We start from the raw sequence: 14,096 nt of genomic DNA, 5'->3' as shown, positions 1-14,096 counted from the left end.
TTTTGGGAACGGAAGGCTAGAAATACAAACACCTGGAAATACATAGTACAGTTCAGTTATTCGGGTCAAACTTAGATAATGCTCAGTTTCTGCAGCATGGTTTTTGTGCTGCAGTGTGTTTCAGCAGCAGAAGATACATGGGAGTCAAACTTGATTTTTTGTTTTTTGTTTTTTTTTACAATAGAAATAAATGCTGTTGTGGGTTGAATTGTGCCTCAAAAAAATACATTCAAGTTCTAACCCCCAGTACCTGTGAATGTGACCTTATTTGGGAATAAGGTCTTTGTATATATAATGTTAGGATGAGGTCATGCTGGATTTGGGTGGGTCTTCAGCCAATGCCTAGTGTCCTTAGAAGAGGGAAATTTGACTTCTGGGTACTGATCTGAAGGAAATAAAATCATTATCTCCAAGAGAGATCTTCATCCTCATGTTCACTGTAGCATTATTTGCAATAGCCAAGACAAGGAAACAATTTAAGTGTCAATGGATGAATAGATAAAGGAAAAATATATAATGGAATATTATTCAACCAATAGGTACATGAAAAATGCTCGATATCACTAATTATCAGAGAAATGCAAATCAAAACTACAGTGAGGTATCACCTCATAACAGTCAGAATGGCTGTCATTAAAAAGTCCACAAATGACAAATGCTGGAGAGGCTGTGGAGAAAAAGGAACCCTCCTACACTGTTGGTGGGAGTGTAATTTGGTGCGGCCAGTATGGGAAAAAGTATGGAGATTCCTTAAAAAACTGAAAGTAGAACTACCATATGATCCAGCAATCCCGCTCCTGGGCATACATCTATAGGGTACTCATTGAAAAGATACATGCACCCCAATGTTTATAGCAGCACTATTTACAACAGCCAAGACATGAAAACAACCTAAATGTCCATCAACAGATGACTGGACAAAGAAGCTGTGGTATATTTTTACAATGGAATACTACTCAGCAATAAAAAAAGAATGAAATAATGCCATTTGCAACAACATGGATGGACCTGGAGATCGTCATTCTAAGTGAAGTAAGCCAGAAAGAGAAAGAAAAATACCGTATGATATCACTCATATGTGGAATCTAAAAGCGAGAAGAAAGAGGATGCTAGTGAACTCATCTACAAAACAGAAACAGATTTGCAGACATAGTGAACAATCTTATGGTTACTGGGGGAAAGGGGGTGAGAAGGGATAAATTTGGGAGTTTGAGATTTGCAAATGATAACCTTTTTATATAAAAATAGCTAAACAAATTTCTTCTGTATAGCACAGGGAACTATATTCAATATCTTGTAGTAGCCTTTAATGAAAAAGAATATGAAAACAAATATATGTATATATATGCATGACTGGGACATTATACTATACACCAGAAATTGACACATAACTGACTATACTTCAATTTAAAAAAAAGAAGGAAATCCTGCCATTTGGAACAACATGGATGGACCCTGAGGGCCTTATACTAAGTGAAATAAGACAGAGAAAGACAAATTCAGTATGATCTCATATGTGATAGTTTAAAGTCCAATGCACTATCCATTGCACAACAGAGCCTCATGTGATAGTTAAAAAAAAAAAAATCAACTCAGAGTAAACTGGTGGTGCCCAGGGGCAGGAGGGAATGGGTGAAGGTGGCCAAATGGTACAGACTTCCAATTATAAAACAAGTAAGTTCTGGGGACTGAATGTAGCCAGAAGACAGGATGATAACTATAGTTAATACTGTACTGTATATTTGAAAGTTGCTAAGAAAGTAGATAAAAAGTTCTCACTACACACACAAAGATAACTATATGAAGTGACAGATGTGTTCACTAACCTTACTGTAATCATTTCCCGATAATATACCAGTATCAAAATCATTGCATTGTACACCGTAAGCTTAAAAACTGTTAGATGTCAATTATATCTCAATAGGCTGGGCAAAAGATAATGGGGGGAAAAAGGAGGGGATGGGATTTAGACACAGAGACACAGAGAATGCCATGCCATGAGTCAACCAGGCATGGATAGGACTGATGTATCTGCAGGCCCAGGAACCCAAGGACTGCTGGCATCCACCAAATGCTAGGAGGGGGCACGGGACAATTCTCTCTCAGTCTCCAGAAGGAACCAACCCTGCTGATACCTTGATTGTGGATTTCTTTCCTAACCTGTAAGAATAAATTTGTTGTTTTAAGCCACCCAGTTTGTGGTAGTCTGTTACGGTGGCCACAGGAAACTTATATAAATGCTAATGTAGAAAATAAAAATCTAGAAATAATGAACCCCACTCTAATAAAATCACTCCCCCCCCCCAAGTTTTTCTAGAAGTAAAAAATGATATAGTAAGATCCACATTCAGATACAAATCATATAAAAGGGCTTTGATACAATTTGAGTAGAGAAATGCTTTGGCTTCTAACTAGAGCCTTGAGGTTTTCCTTTAGCGCTTTTCTTCTCTCTTAAGAAAAAAAGTTCCTGAAAGTGAGCTTATGTATTATGCGTCCTTAAAAAACGGTGTTCACAGTTCCTTTGCCCGCTCGGTCTTAGGTGAAATGCAGCAAACGTGGACTTTGAAAGGACGGCCTTTCTCGTGTTTCACAGACATTCCTGAAGACTGCAGTTTCTTTAAAGCTAGAAGTACATTTGATGCCACATCCTAAAATGCAGCTAATAAACTGGGAAGTCCCCGGGAAACGTAGCCCGTGGTTCTTCTCCCTCACCCCCACTTCTCAGATTATGAATCCACTGGACTCGTTCCCTTGAATAACAGAGCCTTACCCAGAACTTGACCATGAGGGAACTTCCCTGAAATGACTGGAGGCTGTCGCTTCCAATGTGACAAAAGAGACTGGCAGCCGGGGCTCAGCGCGCGCGCGCCCGCGGGAGCGCGGCCGGGGGCGCGGCGGCGAAGGCGGGGTTGCGGTAGGCCACCAGGCGCGCGTGGCGGCGCGGCCCGCGCGGGGTCCCGCGCCGGCGTCAGAGGCCGGCGGCCAGCAGCGCGGTGCTCAGAAGCAGCAGGCCGCCCGCGGCGCCCAGCCCGGCGGCGACCAGCGCGGGGCTGCGCCTGGTGCTGAAGGCGGCGCACGCCCCAGACGGGCTCAGGCCCGCGCCGTTGGCCGCCAGGACGCACACGCGGTAGGCGGTGGCCGGCGACAGCCCGTGCAGGGCGTGCTGGCGCGCGGTGGCGCAGACGTCCCCCACCACCGACTGGTTCCCCGGCCGGCCCTCGGGCGAGTAGCGGATCTGGTAGGCCCTCACCACCGAGTTGGGGGCGCACCAGCGCCGACGTGTCGGTGGTCTCGGCCACCGGCTGCAGCCTGGGGGGGTCTGGGAGGGTGTCATCCCCGCTGAGGCCCGGGCACCGGCACCGCCAGCGCCGCTGCAGCTCTGCGCACGGCGTCTGGAGGTGCCTGCAGGGGTGGTAATCGCAGGGGGCATCCCAGGCCGGTGCCCCCACCTCCTCCTCCTGGAGGTCCAGCCTCAAGACTGCAATCCCGCCCTCGGAAGGACGCGGGTGCGGAGCCACCGGGGTGGCCCATGTTGCCTGGTGGGGCTGGGGAGTGCTCAGTGGGTTCCGGGAGGCAGGAAAGAGAGCAGGGTGTTTGCTGGCCCATGGGGTGAAGGCAGCTGAAATGCTAGGCTCCCGAACAAGCCGCGTAGCATGTTCTCGGTGCTCTGGCCCGGCGGTGCCAGCAGCCCTGGGTGGATGGCCGGAGTTGCTGGAACCTGCTGGAGAGGTGGTAGTGGAGGGGACGACCCCCTCCTCCGCACGGCTGTACGGCCCGGTGGCTCGTGTGGGAGAATCCACAGGGAGGGAGGGAACCTTGGTGACACTCTGTTGGCCTCCCGCAGGTTGAGTGGAGGGGGTTGTGCTCTGCAGGGTGGAGGGACCCTGTATAGATGGTGCGTGGGTGGAATAGAACGAGGAGGGTGGGTTGGAATCAAGGAGGGTGGTGTTTTGGTCCAAATGGCACACACTGGGCAGCTGGGACAGCGAGAGCAGGGCTGAGGAAGTGCCATCGGATCCTGCAGCTGGTACCCACAGAGTGTCTGCTGCCCTAGAGGGAAGGCCAACTGGTTAGAAGGTATTTGGCATGAGGGCTGCTTCAATGCTGGGTTTTGAGTCCTCAGTGCAGATAATCCCTCTCCCAAGCCTTGTGGAGCATCTGCCAGGTACCAGGTGGGACACATTCAACTCGCATCACCTCGTTGACCTTCAGGGCAACCCTCCCCGCAGAGAAGGAAATGGGAACTCACAAAGAGAAACTAACTGCCCAAGGCAGCATGGCTAGCAAACGCAGAGCCTAAAGCCAGGGTTAGCGCTGTGAAGGGCAGTCCGAATGCTCTAAGTGTGATCTGCCATTTGATTTTCACCTGTCTGCTTCCTGGCAGTGAGAACGAGTAACAATACTCATACTAACAACAGTTTTTGAGGGCTTGCCATGTGCTGGGGACTATTAAATCTGCACTACCACATGAGGTGGGCACTGTTATCCCCATTTTACAGATGAGGAGGTAGAGGCAGAGAGAAATTAAGAGACAAAATCAGCAGTGGTAGGCAGTGTGAAGATCCAGCACCCTCAGCTGCTTCGTTAATACCAGAGCAGAACCCTTCATTGCAAAACACCTGGGTGCTTGTCTTTGGAGGCGACAGGAATGGGAAAGGGGGGCAGACGGAGCCACTTATTGTCCAGGCTTGGGTGGGAGGTTAGAAAAGAACCCCGCAGGATACGGCTCTCCAAGTGAGCGGCAAGGAGGATGCATTGACTGGTGGAGCTGGTTTGAGGGTCCTCAAGACTAGAGATGACCCTAGCCCCTATCCTCTCCCTGTGGCCAGCCTGGGCATGGTTCCCCCAATGTAAGACAGTTCTTCCAGCCAGCAGCCAGTGGAAAGTCTCCATAGAAATTCTTTTTCTCCTGTCCTGGGAGAGCTCTATAAGCCCACTGGCCTTGGACTGAATGACACAGGCCAGGCTCTGTCTTAGAGACTCCGTGGGGCCCAGTGGTTAAGAGCACATTTTTGGAGGAAAGCAGATCCTGCCTCCTCCAGCCACTGGCTGCATGAATCTAAGCAAGTACTACTCCTCTTTGGGCCCCAATTCTCTCATCTGTAAAATGGGGCAATGCTAACCCTGCTTTGGCAGTGACAAGCTAGTAGTTTACATAGCCCGTTTTTTTCCCTACCTGGCACACAGCTAGACTACATTTCCCAGCCTTCCTTGCAGTAGGTGTGGCCTGCTGACTGCCCTCTGGCCAATGGGATGTGAGTGAAAGTAATGAGCACCTGGCCTGGCTCATTAAAACCTCCTGAGTCAGCTGCTCCACACCCTCTGCCACTCTGGCTGCCTGGAAGGGAGGCAGAGCCTCCATCTCCCGGGTCCCTGCGTGTGACTACGTGGGGGACAGCCACCCCACCCAACACTGCCAACCAGCCCTGCATGGTTACATGAGCACATGAGCAAGACATGAGCTGTGAGAACTTCAGCTCTGGAGGGCTGACCCTCAGCCCTCAGTCATCTGTTTTGTAAATGTGTTACCTGCTTAGGACAATCTTCTTTGCCTCAATGAGGAGCCATGACAACTCACAGCTGCAAGTGAGGGGGTTGCCGAAGAGGTTAATGGACAGGACCTCGGAGGAATGCAGGTTCCACGGGGGGAAGGAACTAAAGTTGCAGCTGAAATACACAAAAATCAATTTAAGTCAGGCTTTCACAGTCCGGTCAAAACTATTCCCAGAGAGCCGCGGTGGTGTCAAGGGAAAACCATCCTGTTAGGGGCTAAATGATACTGCTTTGGGAAAACTCTTAATGACCCTGGATTTTTTTTTCCCCATCTGTAGAAAACCCAGTCAGTATCACCTCTTATAGCAAATGGAGACAATTCTCCCTGTTGCTGGTTACATCAAGAAGTCTGTGATGATGAAAGTGTTTATAAATGTAAATCTCTACATGAAGTAAGATATTCTTATTACAGACCAGTCACAAGAAATAGCAGAAAGTTTTAATGAATGAGAACACTCTTGACCATATACTGTTGCAGCTGACGGCACTCAACACCAGTGCTCTGCAAGTGTATCAGCTAGCTCTTGCTAACTTAGCTCAAAACAATAAATAATCTTTCTCATGATTCTGTGGGTTGACTCAGTGGTTCTTATGGGCTGGGCCAGGTCAGCTGGGCCTGGAAGGTCTAGGATGGCCTCATGTATATGGAGCCTCAGCTGGGTCTGTGGGGGGCCTCTCGCCCTGTGTCTCTCATCACCCAGGAGGCTATCCCGGGCTTGTGCACGTGGTGGTGGAGGGGTCCTCACCAGCAAGCCCCAATGCTCAGCTGCTTTCATGTCTCTGTTTCCATCACATTTGCTAATGTCCCTCTGGTCTAACAAGTCACGCACGGTCACGTCCAGCTTCCAGGGCTGGAGCACAGACTCCACTTATTGATGGGAGGAGCTGCAAAGTCACACTGCAAAGGGAAGCGATGACAGGGATGGGAGGAATTACTGGGGCCATTTTTGCAAACAGTCTACCGCACCTAGCAACGGCCGGTCCCCCCTGACTCTCTGCTCTTTCTGCTTCGAGTCCCACAGAGTGTTTGGCCTCAACTCTCACAACTCCCAGAGTCTCCCGGCCTCCTGTACGCATTCTCAGTTATAATCTGAGCAGCAGGAGCTGCATTTTATCTTCAGGCCTCTTCCAACCAAAGGCTGGCTTTTCTCCATGTGCCTGGAAACTGTCCACCTTCTCCTCCTGCTCTGGGGGAGATGCAGATGTTCTGAGCAAGGAAGGACCCACCACCCAGATCTGCCTGAATACTCCTGGCTGGTGGGTGCCTGACTGTTGTCCCCTGTGAGACACTGAATATATGTGTGTGCCATTTATACTGAAACGTAAGCCATACCCTCTATATGTGCATGCAAATGTTTGCTTTTAGCAGGTTTCACAGAGCTAGAGTGGAAATCTTAGAATGGGTTTACTGAGCACTTCATCTTGCAAAGGGAGTGTTTTTCTTTTTTCCTAAAGGAGAAGGAAAAAGAAAAATATTTGGGACAGTAACAGTGCTGAGTGCTTCAGATACATTATCTCATTGATGTCATTATGTCGATTCATGAGGTAGATAATACTTCACTCATCTTATACATCAGGAAACGGAGTCCCTTCCTTATCTGGCGGCACTTGCTGCCACCCAGTGCAGCCTGCACGTGAGAAAGACAAGCTGCAGCCCCAACCACAGGCTGAGGAACGGGAGTGCCTGCATCACGTCCCGGCACGTGTCTGCATCCAGGCGCTCTCTGCACCTGGACTGGCAGAGCCCGAGTCTGGAGGAAGTTTCCGCTTGTCTTCTAAACAATCCCTTTTCTCTTTTTTTGCTGGAATCTCACCAAGGGGCTCTCCCTCCTGCAAGTAGCATTGTCAGAGGGCATTGGGCATGCCGGCAGAGCAGCCAGGAGGGTGTGGAGAAATGGAACCCTCCTACACTGTTGGTAGGAAGTAAATTGCTGCAGCCACTATGGAGGACAGTATGGAGGTTCCTTAAAAAACTAAAAATAGACTCACCATATGATCCAGCAATCCCACTCCTGGGCATATATCCAGAGAAAAATATAATTCAAAAAGACACCTGCACCCGTGTTCAGAGCAGCACTATTTACAATAGCCAAGACATGGAAACAACCCAAATGTCCATCGACAGATAACTGGATAAATATGTGTGTGTGTGTATATGTATGTATGTATATATATGTATATATAAATACACTCACACACACACAACGGACTACTACTCAGCCATAAAAAAGAATGAAATAATGCCATTTGCAGCAACATGGATGGACCTAGAGATCATCATTCTAAGTGAAGTAAGCCAAAAAGAGAAAGAAAAGCCATATGATATCATTTACATATGGAATCTAAAAAAAAAAAAAAAGACACAAATGAACTCATCTACAAAACAGAAACAGGCTCATAGACATAGAGAACAAACTTATGGTGACCAGGGGTAAAGAGGGTAGGAAGGGATAAATTGGAAATTTGAAAATTGTTCCTCTTGGGGAGTGATGGAGCTGTTAACTATCTTGGTTGTGGTGGTGGCTGCATGGCTGTATACGTGTATCAAAATTCATCAGATTGTACACCTGAAATATGTGTAGTTTACTGGACAGGGACCATACCACAATAAAGGTGTTTTTAAAAAAAAAGTTATAAGAAGTGGAACTAGCCAAGGACCTCAAGCAGCTCTATTCAGGAAGGCTGGAGAAGCACCGGGGCAGCATCCTGAGGACAAAGGGACGGGAGTCTCAATAGGGAGGAAAGAATCGGCAAGGGGCTCAATGGATAGAGAAGTGTCCCCTGGGCTTAGCAGCTGAAATACCGCTGGATCCATTCCATCATGAAGCTGAAGTGGGCGGTCAGACTGCAGGGAACCGAGAAGCGCAGGGATGAGAAGAGGCAATCACCACTTCTGAATCAGGGATGCCTGCTTTTCTTGGGGGTCTGGGTTGCCTTTCTCCACCTGGTGAGTTTGGACTCACCATTGAAGATATGGATCAATTACGTTCTTCTTCCAGTCTGCTGGAGCTGATCATTAACCCCACTTGCCTGATAACACTGTACGGGCATGTGCCTCTGTTACTGATCCCAGTGTATCATGACAACTGTCGGATGTCTGCTGCCTACACTGAACTCTGTGCTTCCTGAAAGCAGGGGCCAAGCTGTCATGCTGTCATCATTGCCACCACCATCATCATCCATCAACATCATCATTGTTTACTGGTATCTTCACCGCTATCCCTATCAGCATCATCACCACCATCACCTGATGCCTCCTCCGCCATCTCTGTGCCAAGGATGCTCCGTTAGGTATCTCCAGCCCAGGCCTTCCAGGAGCTCAGGGCTCATGTTACCTAGCTGTCTGCTGGATGCTGAAAGACCTACGAGACATCCAGTGGGGATGCCCAGCAGTAATAACACAAACCTCTTGTTCTGTGCCAGGCGTTGCTCTAGGTATATATCAAGGCATTTCCTCTCACTAATCCATTGGGGGAAGATTCGTTCATTATCCCCATTTCACAGATGAGGAAACCAAGCCACAGAGACCTTAGGTAACTTGCATCAACTCACACAGCTAGTAAGTGGTGGAGTCAGGATTGAGCCCAGGCAGTTTGGTTCCACATCTGATAAAGTTAAACAACGCTGCATCAGTCTGAAGCTCAAAAGAGGAGTCTGAGCCAGAGATATCACTCTTATCCACATCATCATCACCACCATCACCATCACTATCACCAATTCAGCATCATTACCAACATCATCACCATCATCACAGTCACCATTACCCTCATCACCATGACTGTCATCATCATATCACCTTCATCACAACCACCATCATCTTCACTAATGTTATAGAGCACACAGTGTGCCAGGCACTGAGCTCTGCACTGTCCATCTCCTTTTCCCTCATGACAAGCCCCAAAGTGAAGTACTCTGGCTGTGGCTGGAGCTGGCAGAGGGAAAAAAGAAGCTACTCTGAGAGTGATGGTGGGGCAATGGGGCTTTCTTCCCCAGGCCCAAGTGTGGGTCCCCAGGAAAGGAGGTGGCCTGGGATCATCTTCAAAGGGACACTGCCCTTTCTGTTAGAAGTCAGGACAATAGTTGCTCTTGGGAAGGAAGCTTCATATAGTGACACTTTGGACATCCACTGGGCCAGAGGGCATCAATGTCAGGTCCTGATGCAAGCAGGACTTTTCTACCCTCTCACTTTTCCTTCATGGACCTGCTCAAGCCCTGGAAGGGGCTGACTTGCATAAGCACATGGGGAAGCAGGTGGATGGAGAAACAGACAAAACCCTGATCCCCTCTTCCCACTGCAAGTTTCTCATTCCTGGGCTCAAAGGAAACTTTACATGCATGAGAGTTTGGAGCTTTAACATTATTCTGGACAGGACTGAGCTGCCTGGATGGACTACCTGGGATGCGCCTACGATATCACCCAAAGGATGAGGAAGAACAAGACCCTGAGGAAGAGCAGAGGAAGGAAATGGAAGGTCTAGTCTGTTCTATGAAATAGTTACACCTATTCAACTTAGTGGAACGGGCAAAAATCAACCATGTGATTCAGAAACACTTACTTCTGGAATAGGAGGACCTGTAGGCGAGGAGTGTCTTGGAAGATGTGCGTATGGACAGACGTAAGTGCTGGCGAATCTTGACAGTCCAGCAGCTGCAGCTCAGGGGTGGTCTTGAATATGTCTCCCTCCAAGCTCCTCAGTCTGGGCATCTTCCTCAGGTAGAGGGACTTGAGCTTTGGCAAGTCTCTGATCCATCCCGACTGAACTAAAACAGAGGGAAAGCTGCCTGCTGCTGAGAAGGCACAAACTCAGGAGGCTGGCTAGGAGTTGAGGAAATAATGAGCAACAAGGTGAGTGGTGAAGGTCATTGCTGAGCATGGGCACGGTGGGCAGCTTTAGGAATCTCAGAAGCGTGGGCTGAGTTTTCAGCCCGAAGGGCCCTCAGAGATGGCCAGTTCTACATTGTTCAGCCCCAGACGGCTGAAGCCCCAGAGAAGAATAGCTAAAGGCCACACAGCTGAGAAGGGCCATGGCTAGGGCTTGACCCCAGGACACTGTCTCCAAGTCTGATGTTGGCCCACCCTCTTGTTAAACTCCACAGGGACACAGCCCAGCCTTTACTCTGACGGCTGCCTGGAGGCGGGGAATCTTTGAGGAATGTAAGGAAGGCGGAGAGGAGGAGGCTCAGAACCTGTAATAAATGGAGAATGTGCCCCTTCGCCTCTGTTTCCTGTTCTTGCCCTTTGTTCTCTTGTCTGTGGAGAAACAAGTGATTATAGACACGTGAAGTGTTTTTGTTTTTGTTTTGAATAAAACCAATCTTGTGAACCCGTCAAGAGTTCGCCATGTGCGGGAGAACCAGTATTATCACCTCCCTCCTGCGTCTTGTTTGAAGGATTCAACATTCACAGACGCAGTTTGGGCCAACAGAGTAGAAATCAATGAATGCATCCTCAGAGCATCCTGTGCTTCACATGAACTAATTGGTGCTAAGTTGCTCCATTAATCAATCAGCCCCAAAGCGCTGCATCCACTCCCCACGCTACCAGCACTGCCCGGCCCCGCTGGGGAGCGGTGGAACAGAGCGGCGAAAAGCGTGGCTTTGGATGTGGAGGCACTGCTAATGAGCTGTGGGGCCGTGGGCCAGCCATTGCGCTTTCTCTGCCCTGGCCCCCTCGCAGGCAGAACAGGGACAGTAGTCCCCATCTCTCGGGACGCAAGACTTGAACAGGGTGCCCTGAACTCGGGGGAATCTCGGGAATCTCTCCGAGCGGTACTGCGAGCAGTGGGCCAGGGCAGCGCCCCTGGAGGAAGCTCACGGCCCTCCCTCCCCTGCCCGGAGCGATCGCGGGCCGGGCGCCCGCACTCACCGCGCGGGAGGAACGTGCCGCTGAGGTCCAGGACCTCGAGCGCGGCCAGGGGCGCGCCGCCCGCCCCGGCGAAGGCGGCGTCGGCGATGGCGGCCTGGTCGCCGCGGCCCAGCGCGGTGCCGGAGAGGTTGAGCAGGCGCAGCGCGGGGAAGCAGGCGAAGGCCCCGGGCTGCAGCGCCCGCAGCGGGTTCCCGGCCAGCGCCAGCGCGCGGAGGCCGGGCAGCGCAGGCGCGGCGCACGGCGGCAGGGCGGCCAGCCGGTTGTGGCTGAGGTCGAGCGCGCTCAGCGCGGCGGGCGCGCCGGGGCCCCAGCGCAGCGCGGCGATGCGGTTGTGGCGCAGCGCCAGCTCCCGCAGGCCCGGCAGGCGGCCGAGCTCCGGCGCGCTCAGGGCGCGCAGCAGGCTGTGGCTGCCGTCGAGGCTGCGCAGCGTGCGCGGCAGGCAGCCCGGCAGGCGCTCCAGGCTGCGGTTCGCGAGACTCAGGGTCGCGATCCCCGCCGCCGGGAGCCCGTCGCAGGGCGAGACCGTGGCGTTGCTGGCCCGGCTCCCCCAAGGGCTCCGGTGAGTGAGCCGGAAAACCGCGTTTTTCTGGAGAGGCTCTGCCCGGCTCAGGCGCGGCGTTGTAGGCGGCAGCAGCAGCAGCAGCAGCAGCAGGGCCCACCACATGGCGCGTGGCTGGGGAGAGAACAGCGGACAGCCCATTAAATGCAGCGGAAACCCCGAACGAAGGGGCACATGTGCCCCCCCCCCCGGGAGGAGCCCAGCCCTGAGTGTTCCCTGAAGGGCGGGAGGTGTTCCCCAGGTCACCGGCTGTGTAGTGACGGGCTTTGCTGTCATCTGCCGCACACCGCGGCGCCTCCTGCCCTTCCCACAGCTTTGCCTTTCTCTCTAGTTCCCCCGAAGGTTAGCAGCCACAAGTGAGCTCTGGCGGAATGAGCTCATCTGTTACTGAACCTTCTTCCTTTGCCTGTCCCCATCCCATGACCTTCTGGGGGGAAGGGAAGATGGCCTTTATCTCTAAATTCTCCCCAGGTGCGCAGACGCTGTCGCATAAACGTGTATCAATAATGCGCCAGTGGATGACCTCAGTTGGGGAGATGCTCTGACTTTGGACTGGAAGGTTTTATTTCCAACGAAACTTGGTTGCCCCAGTTTTTCCCCTTAGAACTACCCAGCCACAGGTGAATCCAGTTTGCTTGTCATGTGGTTTGCCAAAATAAGTTTAGGGGTCTTTCTTGGGAGGGTACTCAGGGTTGCCTTCAGGGGAAAAAAAGTGCCTCCAGGCAGCTGGGAGGCTTGGGAACCTGGAGGAGAGCATTTCCTAGTCCCACGTTGGTCCCAACAAAAGCATGGGCTCCTGAGGTCAGCCCTGCCCAGAAGGGATCTAGCTGAGGGCTGCTAGATGTGGGCTTTCTGGAGCACCCAGGATTGCACAGGGCAGCTGGGAGATCAGGTAGGGGTAGATCAGGCAGCTGTGGGCTGGCGTGGGAGCAGTAAAGCTACTTCCAGTCCGATCCTGGTCACTGCTTGATATATCCTTTCATTTTCTGCAGGTGTATTTCTGCTCCAGCCGTCTCTGCCGACTGCTAGGTCCCTGAGCAACCACCCTGGCTCCAGGGGAAAGGCCTCCCTCTTGCTTGCTGGGGGTCAAGGCAGTGAGAAAGAGCCTGGAAACTGAAGCTAGGAGTCCGTGTGTCCAGCGGTGTGTCATACTCACCTAGAAGCTGTCCTTTTAGGGTGTGGCAGCTCTGGGCGTCTGTATGCAGTCTTCAGTTTTGTCTTATAGATTCCAGGAGCCAGTTTGAACTTTGAATTTTGAACTTAGCAGCTCAACTTTGAATTTCAGAAGGAGGGCTGTTTCCCAGACGCCCCTGGCCATTCAGGGAGCCTGAGATACCCCCACCTCTGTGGCCCCTCCTTCCTCACTGAGACATTGTGGTCTTCAGCCAACATCCTCGATGCCTGTCTCCTCCCCCTCCCTGGCCTGGGCCTGCCCCTTTCCAGGCACAGCACCTCCTCCCAGCCCTCCCCCATCTTCACCTGGCCTTACCCCCGCCACCTTTCCCTGGCCTGAGAGATGGCGGGAGTCAGCCATTTCTGCCAGAGGGAATCGTCAGCTGTGCGCTGATGGGCACAGTGAGGCAGAGGCTTCCCAGGAATCTGATGCTCCTGCCAGGTGGTTCCTGTTTCCTGGGATGGTTGGAGGCTAAATGGTGAGCTGGAATGAGGAGGAAGCCCCATCTCCGAAAGAGAAAGGCACCCCAGTCCACAGGAAGGCCTGCAGAGGTTTACAGGAGAGGGGGTCCCCAGAGAGAGAGAGCAGGGACGGGCACAGACCGGATCACAGACCAGGAGCCCTCGAGAAGGGTTGGTTTGGTTTCTCTGGGACCCAGTTTGGTGACAGTGTGCATGTTTGTCTCTCAGAAGGGGTGGGGACCGATCAAGAGAGCAGAAATGCTGGGGTGATTGATTCTGGTTACCAAAAGCCCCAGGTCTCCCTGAAGTGGGGATGCTAAATGTGGTTTGCTTAGAGCAGATTTGTTGAAAGCAGACAGTGCCTTTCTCCCCCAGAATTCCAAGACTGGTCACTTTGTCTGAGGGTCTTTGATCGGCACAGCACTGCCCTCACCCCTGGCCCGGGGTTTAATCATCTTCAGCTTGTATACACAGACCCTGAGA

The 14,096-nt window shown here is 51.6% G+C and overlaps 1 protein-coding gene and 1 long non-coding RNA gene across 3 annotated transcripts; one reads left to right on the top strand and one right to left on the bottom strand.

Annotated features, from left to right (window-relative positions):
• Nucleotides 1–1,382: 1,382 nt before the first annotated feature.
• LRRN4 (leucine rich repeat neuronal 4) lies at nt 1,383–13,254 on the bottom strand. Its single transcript, XM_032461854.1, has 5 exons — nt 13,135–13,254; nt 11,420–12,092; nt 10,110–10,314; nt 5,530–5,667; nt 1,383–4,050 (listed from the first exon to the last, which is right to left on the bottom strand). The coding sequence occupies exons 2-5, from the start codon at nt 12,081–12,083 to the stop codon at nt 2,727–2,729; spliced, it is 2,331 nt and encodes a 776-aa protein (XP_032317745.1). The 5' UTR covers nt 12,084–12,092; nt 13,135–13,254; the 3' UTR covers nt 1,383–2,726.
• Nucleotides 3,108–14,096, top strand: LOC116657959. 2 transcript variants are annotated; one of them, XR_004313145.1, is made up of 3 exons: nt 3,108–3,238; nt 6,568–6,810; nt 12,971–14,096. It is a non-coding gene; the product is annotated as an uncharacterized LOC116657959 (long non-coding RNA). The 2 variants fall into 2 exon arrangements; XR_004313146.1 differs by having other exon boundaries at nt 3,112–3,238; nt 6,576–6,810.

Source organism: Camelus ferus, chromosome 19 (assembly GCF_009834535.1).
Source record: "Camelus ferus isolate YT-003-E chromosome 19, BCGSAC_Cfer_1.0, whole genome shotgun sequence".
Lineage (NCBI taxonomy): Eukaryota > Metazoa > Chordata > Mammalia > Artiodactyla > Camelidae > Camelus > Camelus ferus.
The sequence above is the reverse complement of the archived record's forward strand: the minus strand, read 5'-3'. Positions and strand labels throughout refer to the sequence as shown.